The sequence below is a fragment of the Schistocerca americana genome, chromosome 3, assembly GCF_021461395.2.
Source record: "Schistocerca americana isolate TAMUIC-IGC-003095 chromosome 3, iqSchAmer2.1, whole genome shotgun sequence".
NCBI classification, from domain to species: domain Eukaryota; kingdom Metazoa; phylum Arthropoda; class Insecta; order Orthoptera; family Acrididae; genus Schistocerca; species Schistocerca americana.
In genome coordinates this window covers 949,916,813-949,944,292 of record NC_060121.1, presented here as the reverse complement: position 1 = coordinate 949,944,292, position 27,480 = coordinate 949,916,813, and the positions used below count along the sequence as shown (strand labels likewise).

The 27,480-nt window shown below is 43.6% G+C and overlaps 1 protein-coding gene across 1 annotated transcript in view; it reads right to left on the bottom strand.

Moving 5' to 3' along the window:
* The window catches only part of LOC124606571 (cytochrome P450 4g15-like), a 79,705-nt gene extending 53,863 nt beyond the window's left edge, over window positions 1-25,842 (bottom strand). Inside the window, exons 1-2 of the mRNA XM_047138556.1 lie at window positions 25,769-25,842; window positions 2,389-2,590 (exon numbers count right to left, since the gene is read on the bottom strand). Of these exons, the coding sequence (XP_046994512.1) occupies window positions 2,389-2,590; window positions 25,769-25,842 (276 nt within the window). The remainder of the gene's footprint in view (window positions 1-2,388; window positions 2,591-25,768) is intronic.
* Window positions 25,843-27,480: the final 1,638 nt, after the last annotated feature.

The following is a 27,480-nucleotide window of genomic DNA, read 5'->3' as shown; positions in this document are numbered from 1 at the left end:
ACGGCAGCAGTCGAACATTTTCTGTTTGCAGAAAGGCCCGTACAGCACCTTCAACATGCGGTCGTGCATTATACTCGCAGGGAACGAATTAAGGGTCGAGCCACGGGTCGTAACACATCTTAAATGTAACGTCCACTGTTCAAAGTGCCGTCAATGTGAACAAGAGGTGACCGAGACGTGTAACCAATGGCACCCCATACCATCACGCCGGATGTTACGCCAGTATGGCGATGACGAATACACGCTTCCAATGTGCGTTCACCGCGATGTCGACAAACACGGATGCGACCATCATGATGCTGTACACAGAACCTGGATTCATCCGAAAAAATTACGTTTTGCCATTCGTGCACCCAGGTTCGTCGTTGAGTACACCATCACAGGCTTTCCTGTCTGTGATGCAGCGTCAAAAGTAACCGCAGCCATGGTCTCCGAGCTGATAGTCCATGCTGCTGCATACGTCATCGAACTGTTCGTGCAGATGGTTGTTGTCTTGCAAACGTCCCCATCTGTTGACTCAGGGATCGAGACGTGGCTGCACGATCCGTTACAGCCATGCGGATAAGATGACTACTAGTCATACGAAGCTGTTGGGATCCAGCACGGCGTTCCGTATTACCCTCCTGAATCCACCGATTCCATATTCTGCTAACAGTCATTGGATCTCGACCAACCCGAGCATCAATGTCGCGATACGATAAACCGCAATCGCGATAGGCTACAATCCGACCTTTATCAAAGTCGGAAACGTGATGGTACGCATTTCTCCTCCTTACACGAGGCATCACAACAACGTTTCACCAGGCAACTCCGGTCAACTGCTGTTTGTGTATGAGAAATCGGGCCGGCCGTGGTGGACAAGCGGTTAAAGGCGCTACAGTCTGGAACCGCGCGGCCGCTACGGTCGCAGGTTCGAATCCTGCCTCGGGCATGGATATGTGTGATGTCCTTAGGTTAGTTAGGTTTAAGTAGTTCTAAGTACTAGGGGACTGATGACCTTATTAGTTAAGTCCCATAGTGCTCAGAGCCATTTGAACCATTTTTTTTTTTTTTTTTTTTTTTGAGAAATCGGTTGGAAACTTTCCTCATGTCAGCACGTTGTAGGTGTCGCCACCGGCGCCAACCTTGTGTGAATGCTCTGAAAAGCTAATCATTTGCATATCACAGCATGTTCTTCCTGTTGGTTAAATTTCGCGTCTGTAGCACCTCATCTTCGTGGTGTAGCAATTTTAATGGCCAGTAGTGTAGAATGGGATTCCAACACTAAATCATGACTTTCTTGGAAAAAACTACCGACAGTTACCCAGTTTCCAGAATGAGATTTTCACTCTGCAGCGGAGTGTGCGCTGATATGAAACTTCCTGGCAGATTAAAACTGTGTGCCCGACCGAGACTCGAACTCGGGACCTTTGCCTTTCGCGGGCAAGTGCTCTATCAACTGAGCTGAGTTACCCAGTTATCTCCACCCTCCATCACAACTTTATTGCCACCAGTAACTCACTCCTAAGGTCGCAACTTCACCGAAACACTTTTTATCTTGCGATGCTAACACCCGCTGGAAGAAAGGATGTTACCGAAGAAAAGGCTTATCCGCAACGTAGGAGATTTTTTTAGAGTTTATCTTTCACTGCGAGCCGGCAGCTGTGGCCGAGCGGTTGTAGGCGCATCAGTCTGGAACCACGCTGCTGCCACGGTCGCAGGTTAGAAACCTGCCTCGGGGATGGATGTGTGTGACCTCCTTAGGTCAGTTAGGTTTAAGTAGTTCTAGGGGACTGATGACCTCAGATGTTAAGTCCCATAGTGCTCAGAGCCATTTGAACCATTTTCACTGCGGAGAGTGCGCTGTTTTCAAATTTCCTGGAAAATTAAAGCCCTGGGCCGGGAGTTAGAGAAACGATGATGGCACTGAAGCTCAGAGCGGGTCGTGAGCCATGCATGATTGGTTCAGTCGATGATGACACGGTAGCCGAGCGTGTTCTGTCTATGGAAAAAAAACCACGAAGTTTTAATCTGACAGGAAGTTCCATAATAGTCCACAATTCGCTGCAGCGTGTAGGATTTATTCTGTAAACGAACACCTAGGCTGTGGCTACGCCGTTCCTCCGCAATATCTTTTTTTGCAGGAGTGCTAGTCTTGGAAATTACGAAGAAGAGTTTCTAGGAAGTTTGGAATATAGGAAGGAGGCACTGTCGTAAATAAAGCTGTGAGGGCCAGTCATAAGTCGCGCCTATACTGCTCAGTCAGTAGCATTAATGCCTTTGAAAGACAATGTTTTCGGTGTGAATCCCAGGGCTGCTAACAACATTAAAGTACCAGCAACTTTCAGAACAACTATACTTGCGCACTCTGATGTCTCTCACAGCTGAGTTAATTGTGTGGCGACTGACCTCAGTGTGGAACGTCGGCAGGACTATCTTGCGGTGTGCCTTCCAGACGTCATCCTTGTTTGTGACGAGACCGTCTCCGATGAAGAATCGCGTGGGCCGCATGAAGTAGGGGTCCCTCTGACGCTGACTGCAGCCCACCAGCACCGCCTTCACGTCCTCGGGCTGTGTCACCACCACGAACAGCTTGGGCCCCACGTAGAACCTAGAGCCAGCAGACATTTCATGACCGTCCGCAGCTTCTACAACACATCACTTATATCTCACAATTTACTAGACTCTCAACCACTGATGCAAGTACTGCAAAGCCATTATGTCGCAACGGAAAGGTTCGGCGTGACTACCTCTTTTTCTTTTAGAAACCAGTTACTGCACTGAATTACTTGCTCAGATTGTCATAACCACCTTCAGATCAAATTATTGCCATAGCAGTAATACGATCTGAAAGTGACAACTGAAATGAGCAGTTCAGTATAATAATGTGATTTAGTCGGTGAAACAAAAATTCCTAAAAAACAAAAAAAAGCACTTGCGTTGTACGGTGCTTCAGACCTGCCATATAGATAACTGTTGTCGGCAACAGGGAACCTGATCTTTATCGTCTTAAAAGAGTGCCAGCCAAACCGATAAGAGCCAATAGAATGGTAAACCATACAACGACATCACTGGAAAATAGATACTTTACGTGATAGACGTGGTTAGTGAGAGTCTGATGGTTCAAATGGCTCTGAGCGCTATGGGACATAACATCTGAGGTCATCAGTCCCCTAGAACTTAGAACTACTTAAACCTAACTAACCTGAGGACATCACACACATCCATGCCCGAGGCAGGAGTCGCACCTGCGACCGTCGCAGTCGCGCGGTTACGGACTGAAGCTCCTAGAACCGTTCGGCCACCGCGGCCGGCCTGTGTGAGTCTGAATCAACGGGTAGAAATTAGTACGCTCCAATGAGGCAAAATTGCAGAAATCTACGAATTTTAACACTCTATCACAGATTTTTCATCTACATAAGACCACGTGCACTTTTGACTATATTATGCATAATAAAAAGGATGAAGAGCAAAAGGAGACGTATGTACGGTCGACACTACATTTTATTTATTAACATGGAAAACGGCGCAGTAACTAAAAACAGCGATAAAACTAAATGAGCATTCCATCTCGTCTTTTTGTAGTTAAAGGAATGGATCAAACACGGATGGTGAATAACGAAAGCAGTAACATTCGGGAAGTAATACGCCACACGTTGTGTATAACGCCGTTGCAATTTTAAAAGTGGAGTAGGTGCTTGAAAATGTTCCAGTAACAATGATTGACAGCAGAGGAAAATTAACACAAAAGCAATTTTTATAAATATTTACAGCATCTGTGTCGAGGAACACAAGTCTCCAAAACAAGTATAATGCAGTACCTTTCTGTTTCAGGAGGGAGGAGACAGACAAGATATCAAAGACTGTAAATCTATCAACCAACATCTCTGTGACGTACAAAACATTCATTAATCAGGCGAAGGAACAAACATTGACAGCCAGTTCCCAAACGCTTGTAGTGGTGACCGATAGGCACAAAACTAAACCAAATGCGCAACCAAGAACCGATAACTATTACAAGCACTGTATCGCCAACAATAGTTCTCATTCTGGTCTGGAATGCTGTTGGCGCGAGGCGACCCGCAACGGGAAATACACACACACTCTCTCTCTCTCTCTCTCTCTCTCTCTCTCTCTCTCTCTCTCTCTCTCTGTTATGTTATTAGAATACATCTGTATAATAAAGTTCCTAGAATTCGATCGAACGAATGACTTCTGGTTTCTTTGTTTGCCCACAACAGAGTTGCAGAATAGTTTTGTTCTGCTACATCTACATCTACATACATACTCCGCAATCCACTATACGGTGCGTGGCGGAGGGTACCTCGTACCACTACAATCTTCTCTCCCTGTTCCACTCCCAAACAGAACGAGGGAAAAATGACTGCCTATATGACTCTGTACGAGCCCTAATCTCTCTTATCTTTGTGGTCTTTCCGCGAAATATAAGTTGGAGACAGTAAAACTGTACTGCAGTCAGCCTCAAATGCTGGTTCTCTAAATTTCCTCAGTAGCGATTCACGAAAAGAACGCCTCCTTTCCTCCAGAGACTCCCACCCGAGTTCCTGAAGCATTTCCGTAACACTCGCGTGATGATCAAACCTACCAGTAACAAATCTAGCAGCCCGCCTCTGAATTGCTTCTATGTCCTCCCTCAATCCGACCTGATAGGGATCCCAAACGCACGAGCAGAACTCAAGAATAGGTCGTATTAGTGTTTTATAAGCGGCCTCCTTTACAGATAAACCACGTCCTCCCAAAATTCTACCAATGAACCGAAGACGACTATGCGCCTTCCCCACAACTGCCATTACATGCTTGTCCCACTTCATATCAGTCTGCAATGTTACGCCCAAATATTTAATCGACGTGACTGTGTCAAGCGCTACACTACTAATGGAGTATTCAAACATTACAGGATTCTCTTTCCTGTTCATCTGCAATAATTTACATTTATCTATATTTTGAGTTAGCTGCCATTCTTTACACCAATCACAAATCTTGTCCAAGTCATCTTTTATCCTCCTACAGTCACTCAACGACGACACCTTCCCGTACACCACAGCATCATCAGCAAACAGCCACACATTGCTATCCACCCTATCCAAAAGATCATCTATGTAGATAGAAAACAACAGCGGACCTACCACACTTCCCTGGGGCACTCCAGATGATACCCTCACCTCCGATGAACATTCACCATCGGGGACAATGTACTGGGTTCTATTACTTAAGAAGTCTTCGAGCCAGTCACATATTTGGGAACCAATCCCATATGCTCGTACCTTATTTAGGAGTCTGCAGTGGGGCACCGAGTCAAACGCTTTCCGGAAGTCAAGGAATATGGCATCCGTCTGATACCCTTCACCCATGGTTCGCAAGATATCTGGCGCACCAGAACGACGATTGCATATTTTACCGATCTGATATTTCCAGTTCGAGAACAGCTTCTAATGAGGAACTCTCATTTCCATTCTATAGCGTATAATTATGAACTTTATTTTCACTCATTCTGTTGGCACTAAATTTTGGTTATGGTCAACAACTATAAAGCAAAAGTTCCCGACTACCTTGTAACTGTGTGCATGCCGGTATGATTCCTTCAATAATGCCATGACCTATTTCCTGTGTCAACATTGCCCAGTCCTAGTTCGTCTTCGCTATTGATAATGCAGCCAGGATGCTAAAACCTAATCTCTTCTTTTTTTGTCGAGAAGTTATTTGCAAGATTCGTTCCGGAAAATGAGATTCTGGTTAACACTTTATGAGCCACACATAGAGCGTAGGAAGGTCAGAGGAAAACAACGGCCATCCTCAAGGCCTTAAGCTGAAATCTAGCATTATCGTTAATTGGTGAAGCAATACATCAAGCCCTTGAAATTTCATATTCTACTGCTTGTTTACAGACTTAATCCATGGCGCGCTCCGTTGGACCTAAGTAGAAATCCTTGGAGCCCCAGAACTGGTCATTATCGGCCTTTGAAGGACCTGCATCTAGATTATATCCAAGAACAGGGCCACGCTAAATTTCACGTGTGCAGCGTGTGCGGGCCACGTGCTGGCCACGGCTGTGCTCCTTCCCGGAAGTATCCAGTACTGCGCGACATTTCATTTCGTATTGCGTTTTTGCATTTTTCATTCTGCACAACTCTCTCCATTTCGGCAGAATCGTGGTGTCAGTGCTTTTTCCTTGTGGTATGAAGGACGTTCGTAGGTATCGCAGCTATTTGCAGAAAAAGAGGCAGTCTAACGATCTATGAAGCCTTTAAAATGAACGGGACTGACAGAAGAGAGGGATGAGCATTCTCAGTACCTATTAGCTGTCTCATAAGTAATGGGAACTGCAGATTTGCTATGAAACGATATTACAATACCACGCAAAAAGAATACAAAGATTTAGTTAACAATCGAAAATAAAAACAAAATTGCAGCGATCGACAGACGGGATTCATTGCTCAGTGCAGCAGGAAGAACTTTCTGCTAAATCTGTAGGCATGCAACACGTGGGGAAGCTGATGGTATAAATAGCGAAATTTTTGAAGTGGCATACATTATTCCACTGTCAGCTGCAACTGTTATTGGTGCAAGTGAGTGAAGAGTATGGAGACTTTAGTTATTACTGCAAAGTAGGTTGGTTAAGTAAAAGGGTATGCTTGGAAGGGCTTTTCGATTTAAAACTCGCTATTGTTGAATTTATGAAGAAAAAAGTAGTGCAGGAACGAAAATTAGAACATCCAGAACTTATTGCACACCTCGCATTTTAAGTGGACTTGACTGCACAGTGCCCACAGCAAGACATGTAAGATAAGAGGCAACTACTTTCTGGTTTGATGGGGATGCGTTTGAAAAGAAAATACCGTTATAGAAGGGACACATTCTGACAAAAACAGTCCAATTCCCTAAGCTCACTGCAGTTAAAGAAACGTCAGGTTTGAAAAATTTACTGTGTCCTTGAATGAGTTACAAGGATAGTCTCCTAAAGGTTTTGAGGACACTTTCAATCTTATATCTGCTTTTCGAGCTGTTTGCGAGAGCGTTTACCGTTCCAGTCGAAAGCGCCCCTGCGCATGAGCAGAGGTAACTGAATGACATCCAAGGTAATTCCCATTTTAATACCAAATTCTTTTAGGTCGGAACTGTCCAGAATCTCTAAATAGCTTTTCTCAGGCAGAGTTTCCACATATCCTTAATGAGGGTGCAAAAGTGTTCCAATATTTCGCTCGATTTCTTTGTGTGAAAGATTTTTGTTCGTTTATGCAAATACATAATCACGATTAGATGGTAACTTGAGGGCGGAAATCTGTGAAATTTTCGGCGTTTGTACGTATGCCTAAAGTTTGTACCAGATAAATACCATGTCACGTTTTCAGAGTGTCAAACTAATCAAATACTGAAAATTAGTTTTGTTTGTGATCTATGTTGTCGAGAAATGAGAAATACAAAACCAGGTCATAAGCAGTGTGATAGCGTTGCCATAGAGCTGTAGCTTCTACATTTAGCTGGTAATGCACCAATAACGGTGGCGACGCTTTCGTAGCAAGTTTACAAGTTTATATCTATGCTTTGATAATTTTATGTTCACAGGCTTCCCTGACCAGAGACAGATTCAGTATTTTGTCTAAATTATTTAGGATTTCATCGTCTGCACTGGACGGTAAATGTAAATACCAGTTGTAAAAAATTTAAGTGGGTTGCTCAGATAGTCTCCTAAAGTGTTTATACAGACTGAGGAGAGCAAAAGGCCTGTTACAAGTCCTTGAGGAACACCAGATATAACTTCTGTTTCACTAGATGAGTTCCCATAATTCACTTGGTACTGCGATCTTTATGGGAGGAAAACACAAACCCACTTGCATAGTTGACGCTATCCCATACACACATTTGATCAAAGACCAATTTTGATGAATGGTGTTTAAAGCCCCTGGTTAGTAACTAGCATAGTTATACTAGTTCCTAACCACCTTCCATACGGAGCACGTCCGTATGTCACCACTGATTTCTAGTATCAGCCACACGCAGTTGACGTCAACAAGTGTATGGGCCTGAAGATGACGTTGTTACAACGTTGAAACTAGTTGCCAAAATAAAATCACCGCCTTAAATACAGTTGGAGGAATTTCTTCATTTTTAATATAAAGGAATAGTAGGTGTCGTCCACTAGCCAACTGATGACGTGAAAGCAGAAACGCACACGTGGCCACCCGTTAACGCTTTATTATTTTAGCTTAGAGCATGCGACACCCGTAAACCCAATTTTTGAACCTTACTCACTGCTTGCGAATAACGCATGATGGCGTAATGATCACATTTCATCACGTTTGCCAGTTCTCGAGTACACTGACATGGATCATTGTGGAGTAATGCGTTTAAACGATCTTCATCAAATTCCGGAGGTCTTCCTGAACGTGGAGAGTCACTAATGTAAACACGACCCTCCCGAAAACGAGAAAACAATTATCTTGCCGTGCTGTGTACAATGACATTATCCCCACACACGGTGAAAATGTCTCTGGCTGCCTCCGATGACATCGGAAATGTCCAAAGAAGGGCTGCTCGTTTTGTATTATAGCGAAATAGGGGAGATAGTGCAACACACGTGATACGTGAATTGGAGTGGCAATCATTAAAACAGTGCCAGTGTCATCGTAATTGCCGTCTGCTTCACATCTCCTGTGCAGCAAGCTACTTAAATTTAAGTATTAACTGTGTATTTATTACTTGTCACTTCTTTTTCCGTGTGTTTTTGCTTTTAGGAAGCTTTAATTTTCGAGTACTAGTAATAGTGTTCCATAGATTTCGTGTTTGTTTTGAATACAGTCCAGAGACAGTTAGTGCTTATTTTCATTGTTTCCAACAAGAAGTGTCTAGTAACCAAAGTTTAGTCAGCTGTCAGCCGCCTTTAGTGTATTGGCAGTCTAGTTAAAAGTTCATTACTTAACTCTCTACAGAAAGCTGTTGATTTCTTAGGATGGATAGGATGTGTGACTGCTGTGTTCGGACGCAGGAGCAGCTGGCCACTGTGCTGATGGTCACGGTCAGCCGTCTTCAGGCTGCTGCCTCGGAGTGTAGCGGTAGTGGGGAGTCTGGTGCGACGCATGGTACACCCCAGGTGTTACATGCTTCGCTCACGGTCCCTGCTGTCGAGACATCTCCGCGGGTACCGGGCGCGGTTGGGCCACCCTCTCCCAAAGGGGAGTGGCGGTCTCAACGGCGTTCGCGTCGCACGAGGCGGAGGGTCAATGTGGAAGCTGGCCGTGTGGCATCGCCCGCTCTGCCTGTGAGTGGACATGTGGCCGCTCCTTCAGCAAGGTCCGAACAGGCACACGGGGGGAGGGGTTTATTAGTTATTGGGAGCTCCAACGTTAGGCGGGTGATGGAGCCCCTTAGGGAAATAGCGGAAAGGTCGGGGAAGAAGGCCAGTGTTCACACTGTCTGCTTGCCGTGGAGTCTCATCCGAGATGTGGAGGAGGCCCTGCCGGCGGCGATAGAGAGCACTGGGTGCACCCGACTGCAAATTGTTGCCCATGTCGGCACCAATGACTCCTGCCGTCTGGGTTCAGAGGTCATCCTCAGTTCGTACAGGCGATTGGCGGAGTTGGTGAAGGCGGAAAGCCTCACTCGCGGGGTGGAATCTAACTATTTGTAGTATCGTTCCCAGAACCGATCGCGGTCCTCTGGTTTGGAGCCGAGTGGAAGGCTTAAACCAGAGGCTCAGACGATTCTGCGGAGATCTGGGGTGCAAATTTCTCGACCTCCGCTATCGGGTGGAGAAATGTAGAGTCCCCCTGAGTAGGTCAGGCGTGCACTACATACAGGAAGCGGCTACAAGGGTAGCGGAGTACGTGTGGAGTGCACATGTGGGTTTTTTAGGTTAGAGAATTCCCTCCCTAGGCCCGACAAGACGCCTCCTGAGACGCGACAAGGTAGTAGTAGGCAAAACGCAACAGGGAATGACAATATTAATGTGGTAATAGCAAACTGCAGGAGCGTCTATAGTAAGTTCCCAGAACTGCTCTCATTAATAAACGGTCACAATGCCCACACAGTACTAGGGACGGAAAGTTGGCTGAAACCAGATGTAAACAGTAATGAAATTCTAAACTCAGATTGGTATGTATACCGCAGAGACCGGCTGGACAGTGAAGGGGGAGCCGTGTTTATAACGATAAAATGTGCAATAGTATCGAAGGAAATTGACGGAGATCTGAAATGTGAAATAATTTGGGTGAAGGTCACGGTTAAAGCAGGCTCAAACATGGTAACTGCATGATTCTATAGGCCCCCTGGCTCAGCAGCCGTTGTGGCAGAACACCTGAAGGAAAATTTGGAAAATATTTCTAGTAGATTTCCCGACCATGTTATAGTTTTGGGTGGAGATTTTAATTTACTAGATATAGACTCGGAGACTCAAATGTTTATAACGAGTGGCAGGGAAAAAAGGAACCAGCGAAACTTTTTTAAGTGCATTATCTGAAAACTGCCTTGAGCAGTTAAACAGAGAACCGACTCGTGGCGATAACATATTAAACCTTCTGGTGACAAACAGACCCAAACTATTTGCAAAATTTAACGCAGAACAGGGAATCAGCTATCATAAAGCGGTTACAGCATCGGTGATTTCAGCCGTAAATAGAAATATTAAAAAAGGTTGGAAGATTTTTCTGTTTAGCAAAAGTGACAAAAAGCAGACTTCAGAGCACTTGACGGCTCAACACAAAAGTTTTATCTCAAGTGCCTGGCAGAGGGTTCAATGAATCACCTTCAAGCTGTCTCTACCATTCCACTCTCGAAAAGCGCGCGAAAAAAAACTAGCACTTAAATTTTCCGATGCGAGCCCTGATTTCTCTTATAGTGATAGTGATCAGATAGTGTTGAGGATCAGTGGACAAAGTTCAAAAACATCGTACAATATCCATTAGCTGAGTATGTGCCAAGCAAGATCGTAAGAGATGGAAAAGAGCCACAGTGGTACAACAAACATAAACATAGCCAAAGCCTTGCAGACAAACACAAATCACACGAAGCGAAATGTAGTGTGAGGAGCACTATGCGAGAGGCGTCCAACGAAATCGAAAGTAAAGTTCTGTGTATAGACTTGACAGAAAATCCTAAGAAATTTTGGTCTTATGTCAAAGCGGTAGATGGATCAAAATGTCCAGACACTCTGTGATCGAAATGGTACTGAAACAGAGGATGACAGACTAAAGGCCGAAATACTAAATGTCTTTTTTTCAAAGCTGTTTCACAGAGGAAGACTGCACTGTCGTTCCTTCACTGTCGCACACGTGACAAAATGGTAGGTATCGAAATAGATGTCGGAGGGATAGACAAACAATTAAAGTCACTCAAAAGGGGAAAGGCCGCTGGACCTGATGGGATACCAGTTCGATTTTAACAGAGTACGCGAAGAAACTTACCCGAATTCTTGCAGCGGTGTACCGTAGGTCTCTAGAAGAGCGTAGTGTTCCAAAAGATCGGAAAAGGGCACAGGTCATCCCCGTTTTCAAGAAGTAACGTCGAACGGATGTGCAGAACTATAGATCTATATCTCTAACGTCGATCAGTTGTAGAATTTTGGAACATGTATTATGTTCGAGTATAATGACTTTTCTGGAGCCTAGAAATCTACTCTGTAGGAATCAGCATGTGTGTCGAAAAAGACGATCGTGTGAAACCCAGCTCGCGCTATTCGTCCACGAGACTCAGAGGGCCATAGACGCGGGTTCCCAGGTGGATGCTGTGTTTCTTGACTTCCGCAAGGCGGTTGATACAGTTCCCCACAGTCGTTTAATGAACAAAGTAAGAGTATATGGACTATCAGACCAATTGTGTGATTGGATAACAGAACGCAGCATGTCACTCTAAATGGAGATACGTCTTCCGAAGTAAGAGTGATTTCAGGTGTGTCGCAGGGGAGTGTCGTAGGACCGTTGCTATTCACAATATATATAAATGACCTTGTGGCTAACATCGGAAGATCACTGAGGCTTTTTGTGGATGATGCTGTAGTATATCGAGAGGTTGTAACAATGGAAAATTGTACTGAAATGCAGGAGGATCTGCAACGAATTGACGCATGGTGCATGGAATGGCAATTGAATCTCAATATAGACAAGTGTAATTTGCTGCGAATACATAGAAAGAAAGATCCTTCATCATTTAGTTACAATATAGAAGGTCAGCAACTAGAAGCAGTTAATTCCATAATTATCTAGGAACAGGCATTAGAAGTGATTTAAAATGGAATGACCGTATAAAATTAATCTTCGGTAAAGCAGATGCCAGACTGAGATTCATTGGAAGAATCCTAAGGAAATGCAGTTCGAAAGCAAAGGAAGTAGGTTACAGTACACTTGATTGCCCACTGCTTGAATACTGATCACCAGTGTGGGATCCGTACAAGATAAGGTTGATAGAAGAGATAGAGAAGAGCCAACAGAGAGCAGCGCTCTTCGTTACAGAATCATTTAGTAATGGTGAAAGCGTCACGGAGATGTTAGATAAACCCCAGTGGAAGACTGCATGAGAGACGCTCAGTAGCTCGGTACGGGTTTTTGTTGAAGTTTCGAGTACATACCTTCACCGAGGAGTCAAGCAGCATGCTGCTCCCTCCTACGTATATCTCGCGAAGAGACCAAGAGGATAAAATAAGAGAGATTAGAGCCTACACAGAGGCATACCGACAATCTTTCTTTCCACGAACAATACAAGACTGGAATAGAAGGGAGAACCGATAGAGGTACTCAAGGTACCCTCCGCCACACACCGTCAGGTGGCTTGCGGAGTGTGGATGTAGATGTAGATTTTCGTTGCGACGGGATCTTCTCGTGAAATTTCAATCACCAGTTTTCTCCTCCGATTGCGAAAACATTCTGTTGGCACCCACCTACATAGGGAGAAATGATCATCACGATAAAATAAGAGAAATCAGGGCTCGCACCGGAAAATTTAAGTGCTCGTTTTTTTCGCGCGCTTTTCGAGAGTGGAATGGTAGAGACAGCTTGAAGGTGGTTCATTGAACCCTCTGCCAGGCACTTTATTGTGAATAGCAGAGTAAACACTAGACGTGGACGATGCTGTCACTCCTCTATTGAATTCAAACAGAAGAACATGTCGGAAATGTTCAGATTTCTCCACTTGTCACTATTTCCTAGCGTCCAGAGCTCCACTCACTGTCTCCAAATGACACCTTGTGAACTCAGACAGCCACAGTGAAGTACAAATAAAAAATGAAAATCTTAAATAAAACCACAGCAACCGGAATACCAACATGAAAAACAAAAACGCTTCGAAGTTATGCGCCAACTTAATTTTACTTACATGCCATGTATCTATATTTCTTAAATGGTTCAAATGGCTCTGAGCACTATCGGACTTAAGATCTGAGGTCATCAGTACCCTAGAACTTAGAACTACTTAAACCTAACTAACCTAAAGACATCACACACATCCATGCCCGAGGCAGTATTCGAACCTGCGACGGTAGCGGTCACGTGGTTCCAGACTGTAGGGCCTAGAACCGCACGGCCACCCCGGCCGGCTTTTCTTAAATGATTTCTTGGATAACGAAGATGGTTCTTTGTACTTAATGTAAATGTGGCGTCATATAATATGTGTAACATCCCTGCGTAATGTTAGAGTGTAACACTTCATGTGCAGAAAAGAGAGCATACAACGAATATCAGTATGGATCATCGTTTTGTTCTTGCAGAATTCGTGTTGATTGATTTAGCAGTACTGCTTCTGAAATAAAAATTATCACCAGCGAAGAACGAGATATAGTCTGTTTTGTACCTTGCCTGATACTGTGAGAAAGGCTTCTAGTCTCTGCACTAATCCAATAATGTAACTACACAATTCTTCCCCTGAAGATGGTATGAACCTTCGAAATGCGTAGTGGTGGAATAAATAAGTGATTAATGCAGAAATTGTGTGTTATGAATACAAAATTGTTAATTATCAGTTGAAGTCCTTATGATGTTATCCTTCATGAAGAAATAATTATGACAGTCCTTGACAAACAGTGCTTAATGGGCGAAATATTTTTTTTACTATGTATGTATTCCAAGATCATATTACAAATCATTGTTAATAATAAGAATCTGTTGGGAGTACGGGTTTAAAACAAAAACTTTGAGGTTACCTGACTGCATTATAAATTAAGTCAGACGTCAAAGGACTTGAAAGATCAGTCGAATAGGATGCTTAGCGTCTTGAGATGATGATAAGTCGAACATCAAGAAAAGTAAAAGGAGGTTAACGGAATGTAATCAAGTCAAATAAGGAGATGCTGAGGGATCAGATTAAGAAATGAGACACTAAAAGTAGTAGATGAGTGTTTTGAGCAATAAAATGACTATAGCCGAAGTAGAGGACACAAAATGCAGACGGAATAGCAAGAAACTCGATTCTGAAAATTTTGTTAACATCAATTATACATTTATGTGCTTGGAGGTATTTTCTGAAGATGTGTTTACAGAAATTTAGAGCTCTTTACTAAGTACTGGAACTTGTGGTTGCCGCATCGCGGTCGCGAAGTGGGACCGAGGCAGTTTCAGATGAGTTTTTACAGTCTGACGATAATTTATGGATTTGTAGTTTTAGCTTGACGATGTCCACTATGGACAAACGGTAGTTACTTTTATTCTGAAGAAGGTTGGGTTATCCCGACTGAAACCAAGGTAAATTCTAGGTAAACGGTGCAACTGAGGCTGTTCCTTATTAAAATTAAAATTAATATTTATACAGTTGCTGACAGGGCCGCGAAATGTTGAAAATATTTAAGTTACTGTATGATGGTCTGGATAGATGTCTGTCTATTATACATTACGATCCTCTTCAACTGTCGGCGGTCTCTGTCAGTCAACAGACGAGGTCGGCCTGTACGCTTTTGTTCTGTACGTGTCCCTTCACGTTTCCACTTCACTACCACATCGGAAACAGTGGACCTAGGGATGTTTAGGACTGTGGAAATCTCGCTTACAGACGTATGATCACCTAACCACGTTCGATGTCCTTGAATTCCGCGGAGCGTCAAATTCTGCTCTCTCACGATGAGTAATGACTGCTGAGGTCGCTGATCTGGAGTACCTGGCAGTAGGTGGCAGCACAATGCACCTAATACGAAAAAAGTATTTTTTGGGGGGTGTCCGGATACTGTGTTCGAACGTTATGAAATCCGTCGACCAGTACGGTCTCAGGAAGTATTTTTGTGAAACACAACTGACTCTTTATTCATACGAAGTAATCAGTTATATTGAGAGGCGATCTCAAATTCTAGTTCTAGATTTCCAGAATGTTTTTGATAACGTTCCTCCCAAGCGGCGCCTAAACAAGTTGCGCTACTATCGAATACCATCGCAGTTACGCGACTCGATTCGTGATTTCCTGTCAAACTTCACGGTTCGTAATAACTGACCGGGAGTAATGGAGTGAAACGGAAGTGATATCTGGGGTTCCACGAGGAAGCGTTGTAGGCTCTCTGCTGTTCCCAATCTGTACAGCATCAACGACTTTGGAGATATGAACAGCCCTCATCAGAAAACCAAGACTAATTGCAAAACGATGTAAAAATTGAAATTTGTGGTAAGGACTATGGGACCAAACTGCCGAGGTCGTCGGTCCCTAGGCTTACGCACTACTTAATCCAACTTAAACTAAGGACAACACACACACAACCATGCCCGAAGGACGACTCGAACCTCCGACGGGGGGAGCCGCGCGAACCGTGAAAAGACGCCCTAGACCGCACGGCTACGCCGCGCGGCCAAAAATGTGATATAGACAAGATATTTATATAGTGCAAAAAGAGGCAGTTGAGCTTAAACAAAAAGTGTAAGGTCCTCCCCGTGAGTACTGAAAAACCGTTAAATTTCGTTTACACGATAAATCACTCAAATTGAGAAGTTGTTGATTTAACTAAATACCTAGGGATTACAATTACGAACAACTTAAACTGAACCAGCAGGAGAAAGCGTTTTGTGGAAAGCGAACCAGAGACTGCGTTTTATTGACAGAACACTTAGAATATGCTACAGATTCACTAAAGATACTGCCAATACTCCGCTGGTCCGTCCTCTTCTGATCTATTGGCGGTGGACATCAAACAATTTCAAATAGAAACAGTGGCATCTCTAGTTGCGGTGAGATCTTGCGAGTGAGAAAGTATTTCGTTGACTTCCACCTACACCGGGAGAAAAGACCGCCACGATAAAAGCGAGATCAGAGCTTGTAGGGAAAGATTTAAGTGTTCACTTTTTCCACGCTATGACTGAGGATGAGGCTATAGGGAAACAGCCTGAGAGTAGTTCCACGATTTCCCTGCCAAAAACTTAAAGAGTGAATTGCAGAATAATCATGTAGATATAGATTTGCCTGTAGTACAGTTCCGTATGGAAGTGATATGTGAAGGATATACAGTTCAGACAAGAAAGGAAAAGAAGGTTTTGAAATCTATATCTACATCTGCATCCATACTCCGCAAATCATTGTGTAGAATACCTCCCATTGCACCTGTTAGGGCTGCTTCTCATTCCATTCACGCATGGAGCGCGGGAAAATGACTGTTTAAAAGCCCCTGTGCGCTCTGTAATTAATCAAATCTCCCTCAAGATCCCTGTGAGACCGATACGTAAGGAGTCTTAGTATATTTTGACAGTTATCATTTAAAGTCGGTTCTAGGTGGGTCGCACGAGTGATTTTTAAACTTTTTGGAAGAAATAAGTTTCTTGGAGAGACTTATTTATTTCTATTAAATATTTATTTGCGTACCACTGTGAGCAGACAGAACTCATGGCGCCGAGGTGTCGCTGCACACAGTTGAGTGCTACCTGATAATAGCAAATTGCGTAAATTACAATGAAATGAGCGCCCTTAGCTGCATGCAGGCGTTGATACAAGTCAGCGGGGACAGGTGAAAATGTGTGCACCGACCGGGACTCGAACCCGGGATCTCCTGCTTACACGGCAGACGCTCTGTCCATCTGAGTCACCGAGGACACAGAGGATAGTGCGACTGCAGGGACTTATCTCTGGCACGCTTCCTGTGAGACCCACATTCGCAACTTATTGTCCCGCATTATATTCACAGTGCCCCTGCCCATCATACTCATACTCATTACTCGCGGCTTTACCGCCGATTTCCGTATGAGTTAGGGCACCGTTTGTGCATCCGCACAGAAGATGGTCAAATGGCTGTTCTTTCGGACATGTCCGAAGGAAACCGTCTTCATATACCGGGTGATCAAAAAGTCAGTATAAATTTGAAAACTTAATAAACCACGGAATAATGTAGATAGAGAGGTAAAAATTGACACACATGTTTGGAATGACATGGGGTTTTATTAGAACAAAAAAGAACACCCAATATTGCTAGACGCTTGAAAGATCTCTTGCGCGTGTCGTTTGGTGATGATCGTGTGCTCAGCCGCCACTTTCGTCATGCTTGGCCACCCAGGTCCCCAGACCTCAGTCCGTGCGATTATTGGCTTTGGGGTTGCCTGAAGTCGCAAGTGTATCGTGATCGACCGACATCCCTAGGGATGCTGAAAGACAACATCCGACGCCAATGCCTCACCATAACTCCGGACATGCTTTACAGTGCTTTTCACGACATTATTCCTCGACTACAGCTATTGTTGAGGAATGATGGCGGACATATTCAGCATTTCCTGTAAAGAACATCATCTTTGCTTTTTCTTACTTTGGTATGCTAATTATTGCTATTCTGATCAGATGAAGCGCCATCTGGCGGACTTTTTTGAACTTTTATCGTTTTTTGGTTCTAATAAAACCCCATGTCATTCCAAGCATGTGGGTCAATTTGTACCCCTCTATCTACATTATTCCGTCATTTATTCAGTTTTCAAATTCATACTGACTTTTTGATCACCCGGTATATATATATATATATATGAGATTATAATGTTTGTATATGTGTGGATGGATATATGTGTGTGTGTGCGAGTGTATACCCGTCCTTTTTCCCCCCTAAGGTAAGTCTTTCCGCTCCCGGGATTGGAATGACTCCTTGCCCTCTCCCTTAAAACCCACATCCTTTCGTCTTTCGCTCTCCTTCCCTCTTTCCTGATGAGGCAACAGTTTGTTGCGAAAGCTTGAATTCTGTGTGTATGTTTGTGTTTGTTTGTGTGTCTGTCGACCTGCCAACACTTTCATTTGGTAAGTCACATCACGTTTCTGAGCCTTGTCTACATCTACATCTACGTGATTACTCTGCTGTTCACAATAAAGTGCCTGGCAGAGGGTTCAACGAACCACCTTCAAGCTGTCTCTCTACCGTTCCACTCTCGAACAGCACGCGGAAAAACGAGCACTAAAATTTTTTCTGTGCGAGGCCCGATTTCTCTTATTTTATCGTGATGATCATTTCTCTCTATGTAGGTGGGTGCAAACAGAATGTTTTCGCAATCGGAGGAGAAAACTGGTGATTGAAATTTCGTGAGAAGATCCCGTCGCAACGAAAAACGCCTTTGTTTTAATGATTGGCACTCCAATTCACGTATCATGACTGACACTATCTCCCCTATTTCGCGATAATACAAAACGAGCTGCCCTTCTTTGTACTTTTTCGATGTCATCCGCCAGTCCCATCTGATGCGAATCCCACACCGCACAGCAATACTCCAGAATACAAGCGTGGTGTAAGCAGTCTCTTTAGTAGACCTGTTGCACCTTCTAAGTGTTATGCCAATGAATCGCAGTCTTTGGTTTGCTCTATCCACAATATTATCTATGTGATCGTTCCAATTTAGGTAATTTGTATTGTTATTCCTAAGTATTTAGTTGACTTTACAGCCTTCAGATTTGTATGACTTATCGCGTAATCGAAATTTAGCTGGTTTCTTTTAGTACTCATGTGCATAACTTCACACTTTTCCTTATTCATTGTCAATTGCCACTTTTCGCGCCATACAGGTATCTTATCTAAATCATTTTGCAATTCGTTCTGGTCATCTGATGACTTTACAAGACGGTAAATGACAGCATCATCTGCAAACAATCAAAGACTGCTACTCACATCGTCTCCCATGTCGTTAATACAGATCAGGAACAATAGAGGGCCTATAACACTTCCTTGGGGAACGCCGGATATTACTTCTGTTTTACTCGATGACTTTCCGTCTATTACTACGAACTGTGACCTTTCTGACAGGAAAACACGAAGCCAGTCGCACAACTGAGGCGATACTCCGTAGGCACGCAGTTTGGTTGGAAGACGTTTGTGAGGAAAGCCTTCTGGAAATCTAAGAATATGGAATCATTTGACATCTCCTGTCGATAGCACTTATTACTTCATAAATATCTAGTTGTGTTTCACAAGAACGATATTTTCTGAAACCGTGCTGACTAAGTGTCAATAAATCGTTTTCTTCGAGGTACTTCATAATGTTGGAATACAGTATATGTTCCAAAACCCTACTGCAAATCGACGTTAGTGACATAGGCCTGTAATTCAGCGGATTACTCCTACTTCCCTTTTTGGGTATTGGTGTGACTTGTGCAATTTTCCAGTCTTTGGGTACGGATCTTTCTGTGAGCGAGTGGTTGTATATAACTGCTAAATATGGAGCATGATGGCTGGGTGTTGTGTGCTGTCCTTAGGTTAGTTAGGTTTAAGTAGTTCTAAGTTCTAGGGGACTTATGACCACAGCAGTTGAGTCCCATAATGCTCAGAGCCATTTGAACCATTTTTTTTTTTTGAGCTATTTTATCAGCGTACTCTGAGACGAACCTGACTGGTACACAAATTGGACCGGAGGCCTTGCCTTTATTAAGTGATTTAAGCTGCTTCGTTACTCCGAGGATATCTACTTCTATGTTTCTCATCTTGGCAGTTGTTCTAAATTGGAATTCAGGAATATTTCGTCTTCTTTGGTGAAGGAGTTTCCGAAAACCGTGTTTAATACGTCTGCTTTAGTGGCACTGTCATCAGTGGCCGGCCGAAGTGGCCGTGCGGTTCTAGGCGCTGCAGTCTGGAACCGCGAGAACGCTACGGTCGCAGGTTCGAATCCTGCCTCGGGCATGGATGTGTGTGATGTTCTTAGGTTAGTTAGCTTTAACTAGTTCTAAGTTCTAGGGGACTAATGACCTCAGAAGTTGAGTCCCATAGTGCTCAGAGCCATTTGAACCATTTTAGCCAACAGTGACTTCACCGTTGTTATCGCGCAGTGAATGTATTGATTGCGTCTTGCCACTGGTGTGCTTTATGTATGACCAGAATCTCTTTGGGTTTTCTGCCACATTTCGAGACAGAATTTCGTTGTGGAAATTATTAAAAGCGTCTCGCATTGAAGTTCGCGGCATATTTCGAACTTCTGTAAAACTTTAAAACATTGCCAATCTTGAGTGTGTTGCGTTCTTTTAAATATGGCATGCTTTTTTCGTTGCTTCATTCCAACTTAAGTTATTCGTAATTATAATCCCTAAGTATTTAGTTGAATTTACAGTCTTCAGATTTGTGTCTTTTATCGTGTAACCGAAACTTATCGGATTTAGTTTAGTACTCATAGGGATGACTTCACACTTTGATTATTTAGAGTCAGTTATCACTTTTCGAACCATACAGATATCTTGTTTAAATCATTTTGTAATTCGTTCTGATCATCTGATGACTTTACAAGACGGTAAATGACAGCATCATCTGCAAACAATCAAAGACGGCTACTCAGATTGTCTCCTATGTCGTTAATATATATCAGGAACAATAGAGGACCTACAACACTTCATTAGGGAACGCCGGATATTACTTCTGTTTTGCTCGATGACTTTCCGTCTATTACTATTTTGTCACAACAAAATGATAAGTAAGCAACTATCTTTGTAGACTGATCGTATTTTCCTCGTATTTCACCCATAAAACGAAATCTGCTACGTGCCTTAACTACGACTGAGCCTATGTGATCATCCCATTTCATATCCCTACAAAGTATTACACCCATGTACTTGTCTGAGTTGATAGATTCCAACCGTTACTCGTCGATTCGGCTGCTACAGCAAATGTGTGCTTTTAGATGGCGTGATCGAATAACTAATGAAGAGGTACTGAATCGAACTGAAGAAGAAATAAATTTATGGAAGAGCTTGACTAACAGAAGAGATCGGTTGATAGGATATATTCTGAGGCACCAATAAATGAGGAAATGTGTGCTGAGGTGACAAAGGTCATGGTTAGCGATATGCACATATACAGACGGTGGTAGTGTCGCGTACACAAGTATGAAAATGCATTTCATTAGAGGAGCTGCCGTCTGTACTCAGGTGATACATGTGAAAAGGTTCCAGACGTGATTATTGCCGTACGACGGAAATCTACAGAATGTGGAGTGGTAGTTGGGCGCATGCCACATTCCGTTTCGGATATCATTTGGAAATTCAATATTCTGAGATACACAGTGTCAAGAGTGTGCGGAGAAAACCAAATTTCTGGTATTACCTCTCACCACGGACAACTCAGAGGCCGACAGCCTTCACTTAGCGACCGAGAGCAGCAGCGTTTGCATAGATTTATCACTGGTAACAGAGAAGCAACACTGCGTGAAATAAACGCAGAAATCAATGTGGGACGTACGACGAACGTATCCGTTAGGACATTGCTGCGAATTTAGCGTTAATGGGCTACGGCGGCAGACGACCGATGCGAGTGCCTTTGCTGACAGCACGACATGGCCTGCAGCGGCTCTCCTGGGCTCGTGACCGTATCGGTTGTACCCTAGACGACTGTAATACCGTGGCCTAGTAAGATGAGTGATGATTTTGTTTGGTGAGAACTAATGGTAGGGTTCGAGTTGTAGCGGACCCCACGAAGCCATGGACCTACGAGGTGCATTCAAGTTCTAAGGCCTCCGATTTTTTTTTCTCCGGACTGGAAAGAGATAGAAACATGTGCATTGTTTTAAAATGAGGCCGCGTTCATTGTCAATACATCCCAGAGATGGCAGCACCGTACGGCAGATGGAATTTTACCGCCAGTGGCGAGAATGAGAACTGTTTTAAATACTTAAAATGGCAACGTTTTCCTTACTTGAACAGCGTGCAATCATTCGTTTTCAGAATTTGCGTGGTGTGAAACCAATTTAAATTCATCGACAGTTGAAGGAGACATGTGGTGATGGAGTTATGGATGTGTCGAAAGTGCATTCGTGGGTGCGACAGTTTTATGAAGGCAGAACATCATGTGACAACAAACCGAAACAACCTCGGGCTCGCACAATCCGGTCTGATGACATGATCGAGAAAGTGGAGAGAGTTGTTTTGGGGGATCGCCGAATGACTGTTGAACGGATCGCCTCCAGAGTTGGCATTTCTGTGGGTTCTGTGCACATAATCCTGCATGACGACCTGAAAATGTGAAAAGTGTCATCCAGGTGGGTGCCACGAATGCTGACGGACGACCACATGGCTGCCCGTGTGGCATGTTGCCAAGCAATGTTGACACGCAACGACAGCATGGATGGGACTTTCTTTTCGTCGGTTGTGACAATGGATGAGACGTGGATGCCATTTTACAATCCAGAAACAAAGCGCCAGTCAGCTCAATAGAAGCACACAAATTCACCGCCACCAAAAAAATTTTGGGTAACCGCCAGTGCTGAAAAAATGATGGTGTCCATATTCTGGGACAGGGCGTAATCCTTACCCATTGCGTTCCAAAGGGCACTACGGTAACAGGTGCATCCTACGAAAATGTTTTGAAGAACAAATTCCTTCCTGCACTGCAACAAAAACGTCCGAGAAGGGCTGCGCGTGTGCTGTTTCACCAAGACAATGCACCCGCACATCGAGCTAACGTTATGTAACAGTTTCTTCGTGATAACAACTTTGAAGTGATTCCTCATGCTCCCTACTCACCTGACCTGGCTCCTAGTGACTTTTGGCTTTTTCCAACAATGAAAGACACTCTCCGTGGCCGCACATTTACCAGCCGTGCTGCTATTGCCTCAGCGATTTTCCAGTGGTCAAAACAGACTCCTAAAGAAGCCTTCACCGCTGCCATGGAATCATGGCGTCAGCGTTGCGAAAAATGTGTACGTCTGCAGGGCGATTACGTCGAGAAGTAACGCTAACTTCATCAATTTCGGGTGAGTAGTTAATTAGAAAAAAAATCGGAGGCCTTAGAACTTGAATGCACCTCGTAAGTTGTCAATAAGCACTGTGCGAGCTGGTGGTGACTTCATAATGGTATGGACTGCGTTTGCATGAAATGGGCTGTGTACTCTGGTCCAACTGAACCGATCATTGACTGGAAATGCATTATATTCGGAAACTTGGAGGTCATTTGCAGCCATTTATGGACTTCATGAGCCGAACGGCGATGTAATTTTTGTGTACGATAACGCCCCGTGTCAACAGGCCACAATTCTTCACTATTTGTTTGAATCGCCCGACGGGAATACCATCGAACACTTATTTGACGTAATCGTGAGGTCAGTTCGTGTACAAAATCCTGCATCGACAACACTTTCACAATTGTGGACGGTTGTAGAGGTAGCATGGCTCAATATTTCTGCAGGGGACTTGGATAAATTCTAGTGTGCGATACCACCCGTCGGCTTTGAACAATGACGTCATATGTAAGGCAAAGATGCTGCAATGGACAATCTATGAATCGAACGGATCGTACTCTTAAACAAACGAATGTAGCATGCCGTAAAATAACACATTTAACGTGACTATTATTTACGCTCGAATTTCATTTAAACGAGTTGAAGATGAGTGAAATAAAAAAGAAATGTGAGCAATTACGAGTGCATATATTATATTTTTCACACGTACTGCTAAAACCATCTAAATAATGACCGTCTAACAGTTCGAATCGGTAACTAGAACCAAACTATCTAGGAGGTCATTGATAGTTACCGCTTTCAATATTTGTTTGTTGCGCAAAAATCTGATAACATATCAGAAACGTGCTTAAAAATGATCTTGTTAGTGAACAACAGAATACGACTAGACTTTCAAAAAATGAAAATCTTTAGACACATTACTGCACACGCAAAGGAATAAAACGTAAAATTGACCAAACCTTGCAACCGATAACTATACTACATGAAAGTCACACCAGCTACAGTAGCTCCATATAACACTCAGTAAAATCGATACACCAGAACGTAAAAAGAAATAATAATGTTAGAAGTTCAAACTGTAACGAAAGAAACAAAATCCAGAATAACTAATGAAAAAAATGATAAGAAACTCAAACTGACAGGCACGAATGAGGTACCACACAAATCAGTTCTTCCCTACCACCCGCCCTCAATCAGACGCAAAATTAAAAATGAAACCACGAGTCAATAACATAAACTCTCCGGCAAACCCACAGCAATACCCCTCAGCACACCATTTTAATCAGAAAATATTAAAACGACAGCAAACCCTCCCCCCAGAGAAACCAAAAAGGTAGCACTGGCACAATATAGTAACATAAAAAAACGCAACGTAAAACAAGAAAAAAGTATCAGACCCACCAACACCTAACTAACAAAACGAGGTTTCTCCATTTTGCTGACTGCTTTCATAAATGCAAGAAATAATCAATAACTTTTAGGAATACTCTTCCTCTAACAGTATTCATCTAAATCGCCTTGCAACACAGAAATCCTTCTCTTTCCTCGCCCGATAACAGATTTTACAGCCCCCACAATACCTCTGAATAGTATTATTTCATGTCCCCGTCTTATAATCCTTAAACTGAATGTTGTGATACACGACCAAATGATAATAACCCATTTCACCCAACCCCTTGTACGAAGCAAACCCATCCGACATGACTACAGAACCTTCTTGAACATATTCTTCTATTAAAGATGTGAAGACTTCCATTGTTCGATTTGGCACAACCCTAAATACAACATCAGCACAATCTCCTCCAGAAACTAGTACTCCAAAAACCCAAAGCCCAACAACCTGGTGCCCCCTTTCGTACTTTCTCTCTCCAAAATGTGACTCATCTACTTCAACTATAGCCCCTGCCCCCCCCCCCCCCCAATGACCCCCTATACTTTATAAATTCCCCGCAGACTTCTCCACACAACGAGAACCAGTCGACTACAGTGCCATACGAAACCCTGCGTCGTGCATGACAGATTTGCAAGAATATTCACAGCAAAAATAGTAGGTTAGCATGACAATTACTTCTAAATTCAGCCTCGATCTTTCGAACCAGGTCCCCTTGCGTATGGATCTCCATATGTTACTTTTTCTGCACCTCCACTTGAATTCTTCGGAAGTTCGTGATGACGCAACCTTCGTCAAAACCATATAATTTCCACAGACCTCTACTTGCAAAATTCAGCAATTACACCCAATGATTGCAAAAATTTTATAGTTGATTTACAGTCACTCATTTTCTGAAGCAGAATTTTTACAGTAAAAAGTAACTGACTCGTCCCTAACTAACAGCGGAAGAAATCAAGACCTTACAAATCACGACTACTTTCATTAACAAAAGATGCCGAAAACAAATTACGAGATGAAAACAAAAGAAGCTACGTCGAATTTTAAATAAACACGCGTAACGAGGAAATCCAGAGAAATAATTTAACGTTCATCGACAGCAAGCTGCGGTACAAACAAAATAACATCACACATTACGTCATTGGTCAAAGCCGGCGGGTGGTATCGGACACTAGAATTGACCCGGGTACTTGATGACATGTTGAGATCATGCCGTGTAGAGCTGGTGCACTACACCGGGCGAAGGTGGTCCGACAAGATATTAGGAGGTATCCCATGAATTTTGTCACCTCATGGTACAATGAGACCAGTAACTCACCTGAAGACGTCTCCGTACTGCGCGTGCATGTCCTTCAGCTGTTGCACGAGCACAGGAAGTTTGCGGAAGAGCATGAGGTTGCCTAGCAACGGCAGCGTGGCTGGACCCGGCGCCGAGGTGCGAGCGCGCGTCACCCACAAGCACCACAGCACGCCCGCCAGCCAAACCGCCGCCCACGCCGCGCCCGTCATCAGCTGCGTCCACATCTCCGTGCGCGAAGTCAGTCACCGCGTGTGAGCGGGGTCCGCGCCGGTGCCCCAATATATGCGTTACCCGGCGTCCACAGCCAGACACGGCGGCGCCAGTCCGGAAACTCTTCCTCTGGCCTTCGTTTCCGTGTACACGAAAACACGGCCAGAGGTCAGCAGGCTGTGAGTGAATGTTGATCTGGTGAAGCGAAGGAAGGAAGGCAGCGGTGATTACCGTCCCGCTGTGTTTACAGCGATAAGCTGCTTCGCAACTCAGGGAATCACCGTCTACTTCTACGTCTATATCGAAACTCTGCAAATCACATTTAAGTGCCTGGCAGAGAGTTGATCGAACCACCTTCACAATTCTCTATTATTCCAATCTCGTATAGCTAGCGGAAAGAGTGAACACCTATATCTTTCCGTACGAGCTCTGATTTCCCTTATTTTATCGTGGTGATCGTTCCTCCCTATGTAGGTCTGTGTCAACAAAATATTTCCTCATTCGGAGGAGAAAGTTGGTGATTGGAATTTCGTGAGAAGATTCCGTCGCAACGAAAAACGTCTTTCTTTTAATGATTTCCAGGCCAAATCCTGTATCGTTTCTGTGACTCTCTCTCCCATATTTCGCGATAATACAAAACGTGCTGCCTTTCTTTGAACTTTTTCGATGTACTCCGTCAGTCCTGTCGGGTAAGGATCCCAAACCGTGCAGCAGTATTCTAAAAGAGGACGGACAAGCGTAGTGTAGGCAGTCTCCTTAGTAGGTCTGTTACATTTTCTAAGTGTCCTGCCAATAAAACGCTGTCTTTGGTTAGCCTTCCCCACAACATTTTCTATGTGTTCCTTCCAATTTAAGTTGTTCGTAATTGTAATACCTAGGTATTTAGTTGAATTTACGGCTTTCAGATTAGATTGATTTATCGCGTAACCGAAGTTTAACGAGTTTCTTTTAGCACTCATGTGGATGACCTCACACTTTTCGTTATTTAAGGTCAACTGCCACTTTTCGCACCATTCAGATATTTTTTCTAAATCGTTTTTCAGTTTGTTTCGATCTTTTGATGACTTTATTAGTCGATAAACGACAGTGTCATCTGCAAACAACCGAAAACGGCTGCTCATATTGTCTCCCAAATCGTTTGTATAGATAAGGAACAGCAAAGGGCCTATAACATTAGCTTGGGGAACGCCACAAATCACTTCTGTTTTATTCGACGACTTTCCGTCAGTCACTACGAACTGTGACCTCTCTGACAGAAAATCGCAAATCCAGTCACGTAACTGAGACGATATTCCATAAGCACGCAATTTCACTACGAGCTGCTTGTGTGGTACATTGTCAAAAGCCTTCCGGAAATCCAGGATTAAGGAATCGATCTGAAATCCCTTGTCAATAGCACTCAGCACTACATGTGAATAAAGAGTCAGTTGTGTTTCACAGGAACGATGTTTTCTAAACCCATGTTGACTGTGTGTCAATAGACAGTTTCCTTCGAGGTAATTTATAATGTTCGAACACAA